The sequence below is a fragment of the Ipomoea nil genome, unplaced genomic scaffold (assembly GCF_001879475.1).
Source record: "Ipomoea nil cultivar Tokyo-kokei standard unplaced genomic scaffold, Asagao_1.1 scaffold0222, whole genome shotgun sequence".
Taxonomy (NCBI): domain Eukaryota; kingdom Viridiplantae; phylum Streptophyta; class Magnoliopsida; order Solanales; family Convolvulaceae; genus Ipomoea; species Ipomoea nil.
The window spans coordinates 604,994-621,823 of record NW_017616650.1 but is presented as its reverse complement, the minus strand read 5'-3'; the positions used below and the strand labels follow the sequence as shown (position 1 = coordinate 621,823).

At 35.1% G+C, this 16,830-nt stretch overlaps 2 protein-coding genes, 1 long non-coding RNA gene and 1 other non-coding gene across 4 annotated transcripts; 1 reads left to right on the top strand and 3 right to left on the bottom strand.

Annotated features, from left to right (window-relative positions):
- Window positions 1-1,596: 1,596 nt before the first annotated feature.
- Window positions 1,597-1,670, bottom strand: TRNAP-UGG. The gene has a single exon. It is a non-coding gene; the product is annotated as a tRNA-Pro (tRNA).
- A 426-nt stretch (window positions 1,671-2,096) lies between these two features.
- LOC109193185 (60S ribosomal protein L31-like) lies at window positions 2,097-3,445 on the bottom strand. The gene is made up of 2 exons (XM_019344036.1): window positions 3,276-3,445; window positions 2,097-2,531 (listed from the first exon to the last, which is right to left on the bottom strand). Exons 1-2 carry the CDS (start codon window positions 3,356-3,358, stop codon window positions 2,252-2,254), a joined length of 363 nt encoding a protein of 120 aa, XP_019199581.1. The 5' UTR covers window positions 3,359-3,445; the 3' UTR covers window positions 2,097-2,251.
- Window positions 3,446-11,488: 8,043 nt separating this feature from the next.
- On the top strand, window positions 11,489-12,985 carry LOC109193164 (vacuolar protein sorting-associated protein 32 homolog 2-like). Its single transcript, XM_019344012.1, has 6 exons — window positions 11,489-11,697; window positions 11,928-12,027; window positions 12,170-12,255; window positions 12,330-12,421; window positions 12,500-12,614; window positions 12,697-12,985. Exons 1-6 carry the CDS (start codon window positions 11,626-11,628, stop codon window positions 12,904-12,906), a joined length of 675 nt encoding a protein of 224 aa, XP_019199557.1. The 5' UTR covers window positions 11,489-11,625; the 3' UTR covers window positions 12,907-12,985.
- Window positions 12,986-13,695: 710 nt separating this feature from the next.
- On the bottom strand, window positions 13,696-14,919 carry LOC109193204. The gene is made up of 2 exons (XR_002056230.1): window positions 14,626-14,919; window positions 13,696-13,983 (listed from the first exon to the last, which is right to left on the bottom strand). It is a non-coding gene; the product is annotated as an uncharacterized LOC109193204 (long non-coding RNA).
- Between the last annotated feature and the right edge of the window lie 1,911 nt (window positions 14,920-16,830).

Sequence of the window (16,830 nt, the reverse complement as noted above, 5' to 3'; positions counted from 1 at the left end):
AATTGCCTGAAAATGAATCTAATATTACTAATTGACTGAAAATATAAAAGGATCACTAATTGACTGAAATTTTACCATTACATATTTTCACCCGAGTCACCATCCTTTTGGATTAAAGGTGTTAGCTATAGACGAAGATGGACAAGATTGTGTTGTTACTACCAATGTTGTCTACAAAGAGATTTCAATAATGTGTAAATACAATATGTGGTATTATGGTTTTTTAAATGGCAAAATTTCTATATATCTAGACAAAAAATATATTTTCCATACAAATAAATTAGGATATCAATTCATTTTTATAACTGAGTTGGTAGAGAGCGAGCACATTTGACTAATTTATAAAAATACTGAACAATGATAAATAAAATCTCAAAAGTTACAGCACCGCATGCGTACATTTATATATTAACTATTAATTTGAGCAATTAATAACATAAAAATACATAAACAATCCAAATCATACATTCAATTGCATTATATAATATTTGATGTTCTAATTTAAATAATTATATATCGATCCAAATATTCTTAATATATTACAACAAATCCATTCAGTGCATTGCACGTGCGCAAATACTAATTTTTACTAAAACTAATTATACCTGGTATGATAATATTACAACAATGCTTATAAATCTTTGATGGGACAAATACTAATGGGAAAAGGGTCAAATAGACCCTTAAACTATAGGCAAAAGAGCAATTAGGCCCTTCAACTTTGACAAGGTGCAATTAGGCCCTTCAACTTGTTATTTTGAGTCAAATAAACCCAATAGCAGGTTTTTTACCTGGAATAACCGGTCAAAAATTCCGGCGAAATTTCCGACCTTGTTTCCGGCGACAAAAAAAAAAAAAAAAAAAAAAAAAAAAAACAAACAAACAACTTGCCGGAGAAGACAACCGTCGGTTGTCTTCTCCGGTGGAGAAGGCGACCAGATCAGGTCGCCTTCTCCATTGGAGAGGACGACCAGTCCGGTCGTCCTCTCCAGTGGAGAAGGCGACCAGATCAGGCCGCCCTCTCCAGTGGAGAGGACGACCAGTCCGGTCGTCCTCTCCACTGGAGAGGGCGGCCAGATCTGGTCGTCCTCTCCACTCCTTTCCACCGGAGAGGACTGTGGAGAGGACGACCAGATCTGGCCGCCCTCTCCACCGGAGAAGACAACCGAACTGTTGTCTTCTCCGGCAAGTTGTGTTTTTTTTTTTTTTTTTTTTGTCGCCGGAAACAAGGTCGGAAATTTCGCCGGAATTTTTGACCGGTTATTCCAGGTGAAAAACCTGCTATTGGGTTTATTTGACTCAAAATAACAAGTTGAAGGGCCTAATTGCACCTTGTCAAAGTTGAAGGGCCTAATTGCTCTTTTGCCTATAGTTTAAGGGTCTATTTGACCCTTTTCCCAATACTAATTACTAATTCACAGAAGACGTGTGACCGGATTTTATGGCTATTTTAGAGATTTTGAGGATGTCTAAATCTTCACATAAGACGTGTGACAGGGATTTTATGGCTATTTTAGAGATTTAGAGGATCTCTAAATCTTGTAAAGATCTCCAAAGTTAGGATGCGAAAAGCCGAAAATAGATGCTAAACAGAATGGGGCGTTCTCCGAGGATCGAACTCGGGACCTCTCGCACCCAAAGCGAGAATCATACCACTAGACCAAACGCCCTTGTTTGATTTAAAATCAATTTATAAAACATATATTTAGATTGATAATAATTATTTAAGTAAATATTTACATAAACCATTTTCTCCACTAAATACAAATATACAATTAGAATTAAATAATTTATTCTCATCTCCAAGACTCCAACTCTCCAACCATAGGTGAAAACTAAAATATTTATTTCTCATAACTTGCTGAAAACGAACTCAATTGATTTAAATGCACAAATGTACTTTATTAAAAAAATTAATTACATTTTTTGTTAAGTTCTAATTACATTTAAAAAAAAAAGTTGAATAACTCATATTTTCATGTACATTTCAATTGCATTTATTATCTGTGCCACAACTCAAGTTACTGTAAAAGCCTAACAAGATCACTAACATTAATCAACATTAATCAAAGTTAATCAACATGGCACAAGATCACTAACATTAATCAACACATTCAAGTTACTGTAAAAGCCTCTCAATAAAGTTACCATGTCTAAAGAAAAAGCAACAAAACATTTAGACAAACTCATAAGCTAAGAAACTTAAAAGATAACAAGAATGTCAAGTTTTCAAGTTTTCCAACAGTACAAACTAATCCTCATCGTCGATGACCTTAGTACCTAGCCCTTTCAACCCTTCCGGTGGGATTTCAGAAACAGTAACAAGAGAATAAAGCTCCTCCTCTGCATCCTCATCATCATTCCTCTTGCGAGCAATGCGAACTCTAACACGTCTTGGGACACTTCGGATTCCTCTGCTCCATATGTGCTTGTTCAGCTTCACGTCAACTCTCACATCTGTCGTCCCCATAGCTTTCTGTGCAAATTTCCTGATCTCCTTGATGGCATTAGGTGCCTTCTTCTTGAATGTGCTGTCACCACAAAAAGATTGCCCGTTATATAACCACATAAAAATGGACGTTGAATATCATATATATAAGCAATACAAACAAATACATTAATTTGTTAGGTGTTAATGAGTGGTTATTCGAGTTATGCAGTTACTAGTGGTTATTCTTCTTGTATATATTTCCTTCATAGTACAAACACTCATATCAATATAAGAATTCTTCGTAATATTTTTGTTTTTAAAAGGCAACAACAACAAGAATGTTTTAAAAAGTAGTAATTTTTCCTTCTATTTCCAGCTCAAAGTTAACGAATCACTACTTCAATTGCAATGCAACCAGGAAAATTTTAGCACTGGGGCAATATCATTTCAATAAGATTTTATAGGACAATGAGTTATGAATGATATATTGGCACAAGAACAAATTTGTTCAATTCATTTTGATAACATTGTCTAAGAACACTTAATCATGAGGCTGATTCCTAACCTAATAAACTGTTCTTTGTTCAAACATTACCCAATACAATTCAACAAAATTGTAAGAAAAAAGCATAAAAAGCCCTTAAAAGATATCTAAACAAATCAATCCCTAACACAAATTCACATATAAGCATGTAAGGCAGCATATTTTTAACCGAAGAAGAACAAGTCATAAAGCCAGAGCTATCTAAAACTTCATCAAATCCATTTTCAGCTAAATTTCAAACCGCAAAAAAGTAAATTCATCGTCTATTCAATCTGTAGTATAAACATATATAGGAATTACCAGCCATGAAGACGCTTATGTAAATTGATTGTGTACTCTCTGGTAACAACCTCCTCTTTTCTAGCTTTCGTCTTCTCCACCATTTTCACTCTTCAGAAACAAATAGCTTACTAGGGTTTGGAGAGAGGGGGAGACGAGCAGTGAAGAAGACGACCCAATAAAAGAGAGCAGATTAAACCCTAGTGGCATTTCTCGTAATTACGTCGGAAGTCATTGGGCTTTTTATTAATGGGTTAACCGAGTCATTTTAGAGCCCAATATCCACTAAGCCCATATATATGGGCTAAATCCTAATTGGTATATAAATATTCGTTAAAACCCTAGCCCTTAAATACAGCGGTCTTGGCAGCTACGTTCTTGTTCAACAGTCGGAGAATCAGGGAGCGCAAGCCATTTCAATCGGCGGCCGGAGACTTAGAAATCTGCAATGGGTTAGTATAATTTGAATGATTTGTGTGAATGTAGTTATCTTTATTTTTGTAAATTTTTAAAATTTGTTTTCATAATTTTAGGTAAGGTACACGGATCTTTGGCTCGTGCCGGCAAGGTGAGAGGGCAGACTCCTAAGGTTGCCAAGCAAGATAAGAAGAAGAAGCCCCGCGGCCGTGCTCATAAGCGGATGCAGTACAATCGCCGCTTTGTTACAGCCGGTAATTTCATCTTTTCTTTGATTATTTATAGGCTTTGGATTTTTTTTTTCTGCCCGAGGGATTCATAATCTGTGTGTGTGTGTTTGAAATCTTGCTCGGATTTGTTATAGTTTTGAATTTTTTAAGGTTTTATATTGATTTCAATTCAGTATATTTGCTTGTGCAGTAAAAAGTTTGCTATCTAAGATTAAGATTGGTCTATTTTTTTTGTTAGTTTCTGAAAAATGATATAAGTTGATGATGACAAATCTAAAGGCTTGTTTCTCAAAACATTCGCAGTGGCCGCCTAAGAGCTTTCGCCTTCGCCGGGCTTGAGAGCTAGTGCTGCTTTTATCCTTCCTTGGATGTCTGAAACATCTAAACATATGATTTTTTCTTGTTTTGTTTGTCAAATTTGTATCTACGATTATGTATATGTCTATGTTTTGATAGTTTTTGAATAATGATATAAGTTGATGATGAGAAATCCAAAGGCTTGTTTCTCAAAACATTCGCAGTGGCCGCCTAAGAGCTTTCGCCTTCGCCAGGCTTGAGAGCTAGTGCTGCTTTTATCCTTCCTTGGATGTCTGAAACATCTAAAGTTGTGATTTTTCCTTGTTTTTGTATGTCAAATTTGTATCTAAGATTATGTATTTGTCTATATTTTGTTAGTTTTTGAAAATTGATATTAGTTGATTGATGATGAGAAATCCAAAGGCTTGTTTCTCAAAACATTCGCAGTGGCCGCCTAAGAGCTTTCGCCTTCGCCAGGCTTGAGAGCTAGTGCTGCTTTTCTCCTTCCTTGGATGTCTGAAACATCTAAATTTGTGATTTTTCCTTGTTTTTGTTTGTCAAATTTGTATCTAAGATTATGTATTCTCTATGTTTTGTTAGTTTTTGAATAATGATATAAGTTGATGATGAGAAATCCAAAGGCTTGTTTCTCAAAACATTCGCAGTGGCCGCCTAAGAGCTTTCGCCTTCGCCGGGCTTGAGAGCTAGTGCTGTTTTTATCCTTCCTTGGATGTCTGAAACATCTAAAGTTATGATTTTTCATTTTTTTATTTGTCAAATTTGTACATCATGGACAGATCATTCTGGTTGCTGTAACATTTCAACCTTTAATTGTTGTCTGTTAGCTCTGTTTTGCATAGTTTTTAAAGATTGCTTCCCCAGTTGTCTTGGTTTCTTGATTTTTTTTGTATGGCTACAACTGAACTCTTTTTTTGAGTCATATTAGCGACACTTTTGCTTGGATGTGTGAGTAGTCTTTTGCTTACCCAAGGTGATTACATGTTATGCTATTTATGAGTACTTATATAATTTTCTGATTGGATATTTTGTTTTTCTCGTATTTACAGTTGTTGGCTTTGGTAAGAAGAGAGGGCCAAACTCATCTGAGAAGTAAATGAAGAAATGAAGATTTTTCTTATTTTAGAGTTTGTAACTCTGATGAATGTTCTTGTTATAGCCATTTTGGATGCTGTACTAAACTACAATTTCCAGCTTTCTATTATTATGTGATGACATCTCCTTTGTTTTTGATGGATTAAGTTGTTTTTACCCAAACGAACCCCATAGATCTCTCTCAGCTTACATTAATTCCCATCTCTGAATCTCTTTGTCGGGTAAGGGCATATTGTTTGAGAATTTAAATGAGTTGTGGCTTTTGAGTTTTGACTTATGTTCACTGGTATGAACTTCACCTGAAATGATGATAGGCATTTGGTAGCTCGTAAAGTACAAACTGATCTAAATTTTAATTGTGGCCTATTCTATCGATCTTAAAACGATGGTTAAATATTCTCTAATTGTTAAAATGGACAAGTATATAAGCATAAAGGAATCAAAATTTAGACATGTTGCATCACATCTCAATATGCAATGATTAAATGTTGCCATGAATAAATAATAAAACTTGAATTACTATTTTTTATATGGCTAATTAAATTAAACAATTTGTTATAAACTTGAAATATATATTTATTTAAAATGGATTTAATAAGCTTGGGCTCATGATGTATATATATCGGGTTTTTTTCTCTGTTATAGATTAATGATAATGATAAATATTTATCACTCTCAACTCAAAAGAGTTCTGATCACTCCAAGCTCTTCCAAATGATCCTAAAACCTAAATTCTGGTAATACACTGGTTTTGAAGCAAGTTATAACTAGAAGCTGCAAATTGAAGACTAAAAAAAGACATCTTCATAAAATTTAAATAGGTTTGTTTATATTAAAATTTAACATTTTGAAATGAAATTATTAGCATAATCATGATCTACCATCCCATATTGAAGTGACAATATTGTTGGAAATCTCCTTCATCTCAATAGAGTCTCACTTAAATTTTGGTTGATAGAGATATTACTACTTGAATCTTGAAATTCATCAGGTGACATGTAATTTGGATGCTGCTCAAGCACATTAAATATCATGTGTCATTTTGCAGATTCTTCCGGATATAATTATGTAGTGCAAATGTGATCATAATAGCATCAATTTGGGTCTACACACTAAACTGTGACATTTTAACAAGTATCTCTCATCTCTTCTTCAATACTCCAAACGACATCTCAATACAACTTTGAAGAGAAGAATGTGCACGATTAAAGCACAAATATAATATATAAATATATATTAGAAGTGTAGAGATTTATAAAATCTTATAAAACATTATAGAACTCATGATTGTGTAGAATTTAGGGAGGATTTTAGAAATATAATCATAATCATACGATCAAGTAGATCTCCACGGTACGTTAAGGAGGTGTAATAAGTATAAATAACCTCATGTGGCTCATTTTGTAACAATCCAAGTGGTCCAAGTTGTTCGAATGTAGATAAAGGAGGGTGCTTGTGGGTGAAGAAGTTGCGGGAAGAAGATGAATAAAAAAAGGGAATAAAAGGTCAAATAGGCCACCAAACTACACAAAAAAATGTAGGCCATCAATAGGGATGACAATGTGCCCCGTCCCCGACGGGGATCCCCGATCCCCGCCCCGAAAGAGATGGGGATGGGGAAAATTTTCGGGGAACGGGGACGGGGACGGGGAATATGTGTGAATCCCCGCCGGGGACGGGGACGGGGATACCCCTCCCCGCCCCGCCCCGCCCCGTCCCCGAATAATTATATATATATGTTTTATAATTAATATTAACACAGTTATATATATTCTATACTAATAGTATACTAATTAATGTTATTAGAGTATATATATAATATATTGTTAGTGTATATATATATATATATATATATATATATATATATATATATATATATATTTCATTACACACATATATATAGTATACTGATAGTGTGTGTGTGTGTATATATATATATATATATATATATATATATATATATATATATATATATATAGTTAGTTAGTATTTTAATTTTTGAAACTAGTACTTAAATTTTAATTTTTTATTATTAAAAATTAAAATTATTTAACATTTTGAGTAGGAGTTGACGGGAAATGGGGAATCCCCGACCCTGTCTAATTCCCCGCGGGGACGGGGATGGGAAACATTTTCAATTCCCCGCCGGGGACGGGGACGGGCAGTATACTCCCCGCCCCGCCCCGCCCCGTTGCCATCCCTAGCCATCAAACTAAAAAAGAAAAAAAAAAACTATATTCAACAAAAAAAAAAAAAACTTGTTTACCTGTTAGTTGCTGACGTGACAGTTACCATATTATAAAATAATTTTTTTTTTATTTTTATTTTAATAATTTTAAATAAAATTAAAAACAAAAAACAAAAAACAAGACTTATCATTTTACCTCCAAGTTGCTAGAGACGAAAAACCAATTATCATCTCCGGCCCGGAGACAAAGAAACCTTCACTATTTCAAAACTGCACAGAGTTCATCCAATCCACCTTTTCTCTATTAGGACTCTATTTGTGTATGTGAGTCTACTTATGATTCACATTCCTAGTCCTCTCTGTCTCCTCTTGTATATATACTTAGGTCCTGTACTCTAGTAATTATCACTATTAATACAATTGATTACAATTCTCATCTAGTATCAACTAGCTAGGGTTTCTATCCAATGGCTGACGGATCTATCAATTCCTCTGAACGGACTGTTTCTGATGTTCCCTCCTCATCGGTGGTTTCAACCATAACCACCCTCCGCTCATCACTTCATCAGCGTCAAATTGACTTAGCTCATCGGAACTTCTTATTTTGGAAGACTCAAGTTGTTCCTTTTCTCAACGGACATGACCTAATGGGCTTCATCGACAGATCAAATCCATGCCCATTAGTCAGGATCTCGTCCGACGCAAAGGGGATGCCGTCCCTGCCGAATCCCGCCCATCATCTGTGGGGTTCGTCAGGATCAAACGCTTCTCTCCATGCTCATGTTCTCTTTATCTGATGAAGTTAAGTTCTTGGCTATAGGGCATCACACCAGCCGTGCAGTTTGGACTGCCGTTATCTCCGCACTTGCCTCTTCGTCTTGGTCTCGCTCGTTCAATCATCTTGGATAACTTCAGACGCTACAGCAGGATGATGCTTCTGTTACTGATTATATCGGCCGGCACAGGTTCTCATTGAAGACCTTACCCTCGCCGGCCAACACATTCCGCTTGAAAAACAAAACCTATATGTATTCCCGGGTTTACGACCTGAATTTCAGGACCTTGTCTCTTCTCTCAATGTCTAGGGAACACCGGTCATGCTCCATGAACTCTCGGATTTCCTAGGCGCCGAAGAATTCATTGCCGACAGCCTTTTCCGTACAGAAATCCGGGTAGTAGCAGCGCGGCAGGGGTGGACAGTCGCGTGGTGGCGGACATGGCTCCGGGCAGTCCCGTGGCGGTGGTGGTGGTCGTCGCGACAATGGTGGTCGTGGTCGTGGCGGTAAGAACGACAATCACCATCCTAAGTGTCAACTTTGTGGATTCTAGAGCACACTGCCCATACATGTTACAAACAGTATGAAAAGGATCCACTGGCTAATATGGTTTATCAGGGAACTCCTTCAGATTCCTCACAAGACTCTCACAGTTGGTTCCCGGACACGGTTGCAACAAATCATGCAACTCCAGATATAGTGGCGCTCTCTATCTCGGACGCGTGTAATGGTAATGACACCCTCCGTGTCGGTGATGGTACATGTTTGCCTATTTGTAATATTGGTCATGCATCTATTCATATCCCTTCTAGGTCGTTTCATTTATTTAATATCCTTCATGTTCCCACTTTACCTACCTCTTTATTATCAGTTCAGAAATTTGCATCTGATAATAAAGTCTTTTTTGAGTTTCATCCATCTTTTTTTTTTTTTTTTTTTTTTTTTTTTTTTTTTTTTTTGTTGTTGTTGTTGTTGTTGTTGTGAAAGATATCAACACCAATGAGATTCTTCTTCGGGGCAATAGTTCTTGTGGGTTATACACACTACCAATTCTAAGTTCGTCACCTTCTGCATTTCTTTCCGCCCGTGCGTCTCCGTCTGTCTGGCATGATCGTTTGGGCCATCCCCACCATCGTGTCCTTAGTCATGTTCTTCCTTATTGTTCGGTTAGTGGGTCTAGTAATTCTATTCGTTGTAATTATAGTTTATGTAATGCGTGTCAAATGGGTAAATCTTCTCGTTTTCCATTGCCACGTGTTGACACTTCTAGTTCAAATATTCTTGATTTAACCTATACTGATATTTGGAGTCCAGCTCCTCTCTTATTTTCTGATGGTTATAGATACTTTGTTCTCTTTGTCGATGATTTCTCTCGTTTTACCTGGTATTTTTTCATGAAACAAAAATATGATCTTTATCATATTTTTGAAAAATTTCGTGCTCTTTTTGAAAGACTTTTCAAATTTATATATGTATATATAGTACATGATTTAGTATGAGTATAAAAAATTATCAATATTAATAAGAAATGAGTTAGAGTAGTTAGGAAAACACATGTTTGGTAATAGTAAAGGTTAAGGGTTCAAATCCTTGGTATCAATATAGTTTTACAGTTTTTTTGACTCCTCCCCTAGGCTTCAACATATAGTCACATTCTTTTAATGTATTTTCTATTTAAATTATTTTATCAAATTAATTATATTTCATATTTGTTATGAATAGTTTTATAAAGTTTGGATGTGATTTATTATTTTGTTTAAAATTATCTCTTTTGTTTTAATGTTTCGCTTTTACTGGAAAAATTTTCTGAATCCATCCATACTTCTTCGCCCCTCTCAACCGAATTTCTGGCTCCGCCCCTGGGTCCAATATAATTGTACTTTTTTGAGTTCGATGGCTTAATTGTATTTTTGTGTTGTTCGGTGGCCAAATTGACCCTTATTCCATAAAAAAAAAAAAGAGAATAGAAAATGCCAAAACGATTTTAATTGGGAGGGGTACAGAATGTCATTTATTTAAAATAATAAGGATAAAGATGGAAAAAAAGTTTAGAAGCTACTAAAAAAATAAAAGCTAGTTTGACCAATTAATAGTAAATATGACAGATAAAATGGGATAGAGGGAGTATTATTTGGAAAATGCTATGTGTACTCCGATTTTCTACTCCCAACTTGTACTCTCACATACAAAACCTTATGTAGATCTTTGTATTGGGCCCACATGAAAAAAATAACTTATCATAGCCTGCCACATCAAAGACTAAAATTTAAGGAGTAAGATTGGAGTGTATATGACTATATGTAATAGAACTCGTATTATTTTAAGCTACTAGCTTATTTTTTGGAACATTTAATCTTAAAATAAAGTATAAGCCCGTCGAACAGAGCGTAAATGTTGCCATGATTAAATAATAAAACTTGAATTACTCTTATTTTTTTTATATGGCTAATTAAATTAAACAATGACAAATTATATCGTGTACCGCGGTGCATAATCGATTATGCACCATGCATCCAAACAACGTCGTTTTGTTTAATGAAAAGAAACTGCATCCGTTTCCAGCCGTTCGGCATCCTTCCGCAAAAAGTAACTCTGCATTCGGTTTCATTTTGTATACACTGCAGTTTCAGTTCAACAAATCAACACAACTACAGTTTCATTTCGATATAACTACAGTTTCATTCGATATTTATAGACTCAAATATGTGAAAATGTTATTTAATTTTATTTTATATACACTATAGTTTTATTAAAACACAGCTACATGATTATTTTGATATAACTTCATTGTACAATATACACTCAAATATGTGAAATGTTATTCAGTTTCATTTTATATAGACTGCATTTTCATTTCACCACAACTACAGTTTCATTTGATAATATAAAAATAATACGTGAGGCAGTGTCGGTTTAAATATATTGTACTGTCAGTTGGTAATTAACATACAAAAAGATGCGCGATCCGTCAACACTAACGGCGCTCCGTTTCTTTACTGGCCATTTTGACCGTGGTGCATGTGCACCGCTGTACACGATATAACGAACCTTAAACAATATGTCAAGTATTCTCAAAAATATATATATATGTTAAGTAAACTTGAAATATATATTTATTTAAAATGGATTTCATAAGCCTGGACTCATGATGTATATATATTGGGTTTTTCTCTATTTTTTAGACAGATTAATGGTTAATATTTCTTTGAGTTTTTATCACTCTCAACATAAAAGAGTCCTGATCACTCCAAACTCTTCCAAATGATCCTAAAACCTAAATTCTGGTAACACACTGGTGGATGATACCTGTAGAACAGTAGGAGCAATTGTGATATTTTGAAGCAGAGAAGATGTTTTCTCGGGTCTTCAAGAAGTCTAAGCCTAAAAATGATGATATTGCATCCCTTGATAAATTGAATGAGGTACCTACATACATGAAACTAAGTGCGATTTATAGCCTTTTAATCTGTCAATTAGAAAAACAATGTTCTCCATTGGTAAACTTAGCATCAGAATTGTGGTTATGAACCTTTTTTTTTTTTTTTAAATTGAAATGGCTCCATTGTAGAATAAGCTTTGACTGTGATTTCTTCATTTCTGCTGTTTGTTCTATCGGATGATTTGTTTATTTTGTTCATTTTTGTATGTTAAGACTCTGGTGTCGCTGGAGAAGAAGGAGAAAGTACTCCAAAAGAAGGCCGCGGAAGAAACTGAAAGGGCGAAAGAATTTACCAGAGTGAAGAACAAGAGAGGTTATGAAATTTTGTCCTTTTTATCTTCAATTTCTAGGGTTTCTATTCTGTATTCTAGGGTTGATGATTCATTATACACAGATGAGAACTTTGTGTAATGTTCAGAAATTATTTGACCTAGTATGATCATTTCTTCGTGCAGGGGCTTTACAGTGCTTGAAAAGGAAGAAACTCTTCGAACAGCAGATTGAGCAGCTTTTCAATTTCCAGTTGCGCATTCATGATCAGGTTGGCTTGATCCTCTGGTAATTTAGTAGTCATATGTCAGTTAACATATCTATCTCGTGCGTGTTTATGGTTAGATGATAATGATAGAAGGTGCAAAAGTCACGACGGGGACGGTTGAAGCTCTGAGAACTGGAGCAGCTGCAATGAAAGCCATGGAGAAAACAATGTTAGTATTGGTTTTACTGTTAAGAGATTGAATAAGAGATTGAACTAAGAGAGATCATCTTATTCTTATCGCGTATAGGAACATCGATTATGTGGATAAGACGTTGGATGAAGTGAATGAACAGACCGAGAACATAAGACAGATACAGGAAGCATTGGCTGCTCCACTTGGTTCAGCAGTTGACTTTGATGAGGTTCTGCAAATTGCAACTAAACCTGCATTTCTTTTTCCCCAATTCATCACAGCTTTTTAGCTCCATTTTTTTTGTTCTGTAGGATGAACTCGAGGCTGAGCTCGATGCGTTGAAAATCGATGACTTGGAAGAGCAACTTCTGCAGCCTGCAACTTCCACCATCCCTGCTACTCCAGTGCATATCCCACCAGTCGAGCAATCAGCCCAGACTTCTTCTAGGACAGGGGAAAGAGACAAGGAAAAGGAAGAGGAAGAGGAGGTTGCCACATTGCAAACAGAAATGGCTCTTTGAGCTCAACCCTTTTACCAGTAATATTTTGGCCCGTGTTTGTGTCTGAATCCCTGATTCAGAGGTTTCTGACTATGTTGAATTTGGTTGGTTTAGGCTTTGTTTAATAACTGATTTTTTTTTTTTTTTTGAAAAATTTAAAAAGTAGAAAATTAAAAGAAAAGTATTGTTATCCAATTTAACAAAGAAATTAAATTTGGAATGTACCCTTAACTTGATGGTTTAAGGATAAGTTTTATTCGAATGTCAGGTAGAGTTCAATTCCCACCGAAGACATGGAGTACTGGAAGTTTGAACCATAATTGTGCACTGTACAATTTGAACTAGAACTGCCGGTTGAAACCGAAACCGAAACCTTATATTAAGATTCCAGTTCCTGTTCGTCTATTTTCCGGAAAACTGTGGTCATCCCTACATGGGGTCACTGGAAGACCCAAAATTCAAACTATTAGTCAAATTTTAAAATAGATAAATTCATATTTTTTTCAAAGAAATATTAAAACTTACAAACATTTCCAAAAAAAAAAAAAGAAAATGAATATGACTTTTTATATTATAGTCAACATAGTAATTCATTTCCCTATACACATGTCTCGCATCGTAATGACTTCCATAACACAGCCTTTAAGTCGCTTTCTTACTCAATTTGAACACAACTTTTTCCCAACTCAACCAAAGTCCATTACATTTATTTAATGGCGATTAACCTTAAATACATGTCCTCATTCAAAGTTATAATCAATTATAACCGTCAACATTCATATATAAAAAGTTAAAATAAAATTTAAAAAATAAAGAACATAAAAACTTCTATATAGAACGAAATTAGAACATTGGAAACTGAAATTGCTGGTTTTTTTTTTTTATACAAAGGAAATAAATAATAGAGGCAAATGAATTTTTGAAATAAAATTAACAATCAAATGTCTACTGCTACCCAATTACTCCATCAATTACAAACCACCCTACACAGTACAAACACATGTATTATATATATTTATATCTCTCAGTGAATCATGTAAGTAATCGCCAGAGCTACCAGCATCAGAGCATATGCTATTCCTTGATCAATTGCCACCCCTGCAATTTCATTTCATTCCATTTGTCAGCATTCACATCTAAATTTCACCAATTTTAATAATTTACTCTTCAACTTATAACCCGGTAATATTTATTAAAAACTTCTAGAATATCTACAATTATGTGCTGTATTAAGTATAATGTTATAATCGTTTCGACTTCAGTATTACACATTGTAATTTGTGAGAGATGAAAAAGTGTCCGTGTTTTTACTTAAAACCCAAATTCAGGTTTCCTTTATAGAGATAACAATCTCAATTTTGGGTTTAAGCAGCGACCTAAACATGAAGGTGGAGAATTTACAACCTACTCGAGAGCGGGGAATTCCTGTCCCCTTAAAATTCCCGTGGGAGAATGGATGGGAATTTTTTGTGTGTGTCAGAGGGACGGAGACAAGGAGTATACAAATTATAACATTAGAGGGAAACTGTATTAATAATTACCCATTAATCAATAATCCCTTCCCCCAAATAACCTAAAATTGAGAGTGAAAAATTAACTCATGTGCATACACTAACACCTTCAAGAAAGTAACCCGAATGGGGTTCAAACGAAGTTTCGATTGGATTAAACTTATTTCGTGAAATGTAGATATCAGTGTAGTATGTAAAAAAAAAAAAAATTAGGGAGAAGAGAGCTTACCATCACTTGTGGGGGCAGGGGCAGGGGCCTGGGCATTAATGGAAGGAATAGCCAATGCCAAGACAATAGCAAAAACAGACATTAAGAAGCAAACTCTTGAAACCTCCATAGTTGCTGCTATAACACCTTCAAAGCTTCAACCACTCAAATTTTCTTGATTTCTATCTTCAATGGCTGCTTGACATAAGCCTTGATTGTATACTTAAATCCCTGAAATTGTTGGGCTATATAAAGAAAGGCAGAGAGAGAGAGAAGATTATTCTGGGTTTGATTGAGAGGATCTCCAGAGCATGGCCTCTCTGTCAGCCTCTTTGTTTTCACCCTGAAGCACCCCAATCAAACCCGTTGATTTCTGACACGTGTACGGCTGTAGTGATGCCTGTTCTCCCTCCAGGTCGTACTGAGCTGTCCAATGAAAGAAGATTCCTTCGCACATGCAAAAATCATTGTACAAATTTTATTTTATTTTTTTTGTTTTTCTGTTTTTACGTTACTCTTAATTTTTAAATTTCAAATTTGAGTTGGCCGTTGCGTTTCTTAGCCTTATTGACGGCCACCAGTTGTTTCTTAATAATTTTTCATAGTTTTTATCAACTTTTAATTTTTTTTTTTTAATTACTGCTTTAACCACTCCTATAATTCAGTTGATATTAAATTCAAATTTGATTATACGAAAGGTGGATTGGCTTATATTTGAATTTTTTTTGGCTGAGTCTAAGATAAGTGGAGAGCTCTTTTAAGATTTAATTGAAATTTGAGTTTAAAGTACATTATAAAATTTTAAAAATAAAAATTTGATTAAATGAGAATAAGAGCTTAATTTGATTAAATGTATTAAAAAAAATTTGATTAAATGATTTTTTTTTTTTTACTAAACTTGCATGCAATTAATCGCTAATACTATTCGTAAATTTTTTTAAAGAAAATCTTTATATTAAGCTTAAACCCTAACCATTTTTTTAAGTATTTTTAATTGAAACATGAGTTTGAAATACTATACATTATAAAAATTTGATTAAATGATTTCTTTTACTAAACTTGCAATTGATTGCTAATACTTATCTTAATATTGTAAAGAAAAACTGTATTATTAAGCTTAAACCTAACCATTTGTTAGGAATTTTTAGTCAGACTCAGATTATCAAGTTTGAAATTGCTAAAGTACGTGTTTTTTTTCCGTTAGTCTGTTTAAAGTCTATATAAAGGACTTATATAAGGCTATTATTTTCCCTGCAATATTCTCTCACTTTCAAAAGTCTCACTTTCATATTATATTATAATATTATAAATATAATAACAAAATAATTGATGGATTATATGAACTCGAGGGTCCGGATTATACAACCCGAATATATGTTTGAATATAATAAATAAATAATAAACGATAAATATTGTAATAATTGAGCGTATAATGCAATTACAGAGGTTCGGGACGTGTAACAACGTTACAAGTATTGTATGAAAGGTAGAAGATGATTGAATAGGACACCGGGGGGTGTTTTTATACCCCCGGCCGGACCGGGCCCGGGTCACGCGGGAGGAGCCGCGGCCCGCGCCGCGGGACTCGCTCCACGCGAGGACCCGGTCCTTGGCCGAGCACGGAGCTCGGCCAAGGTGCCGGCCATGGGGCCTGTGGAGGTCGGCTCGCCGTCAAGCCAGGCCGACCCTAGGTGTGCCGGCCGACCCCGGGGTGGTTCGTCACTCCGTGTGCATAGTTACGGGGGACCCGTGATAGTAGTCGAGGACGCCGGGAAGGTAGTAGTCGAGGACCCCGTGGTAGTAGTCGAGGACCCCGGGGTGGTAGACCCCTCCATGACCTGTCCGGTCGCGTGCGTAGTCCGCTCGGTGCCATGTGTGATCCGCTCCATATTTCTTCGCTCCAGGTCCGCTCCGTAATTATTCAATCAATAATAATAGTTTTCAAAATAATAATAAAATAACTAATAATATAAAAATACACAAAAGGTTGCCATGTGGCCTCCTTTTGCAGATTTGCAAGCTTTCTAAATGATATCTTTATCCCTATAAATCTCTCTTACTTTAAAAAATAGTCTCGCTTTCACATCATCCAATTTGCAAATCATTACTATTCACACTACATCCCTACAAATCCAATCTATTTTTAAAAATGAACCCCAATATCAGATCACTTTAAAATATTAATAAATAAAAAAAAGAAAATAAAATAATTAAAGAAACAAAATA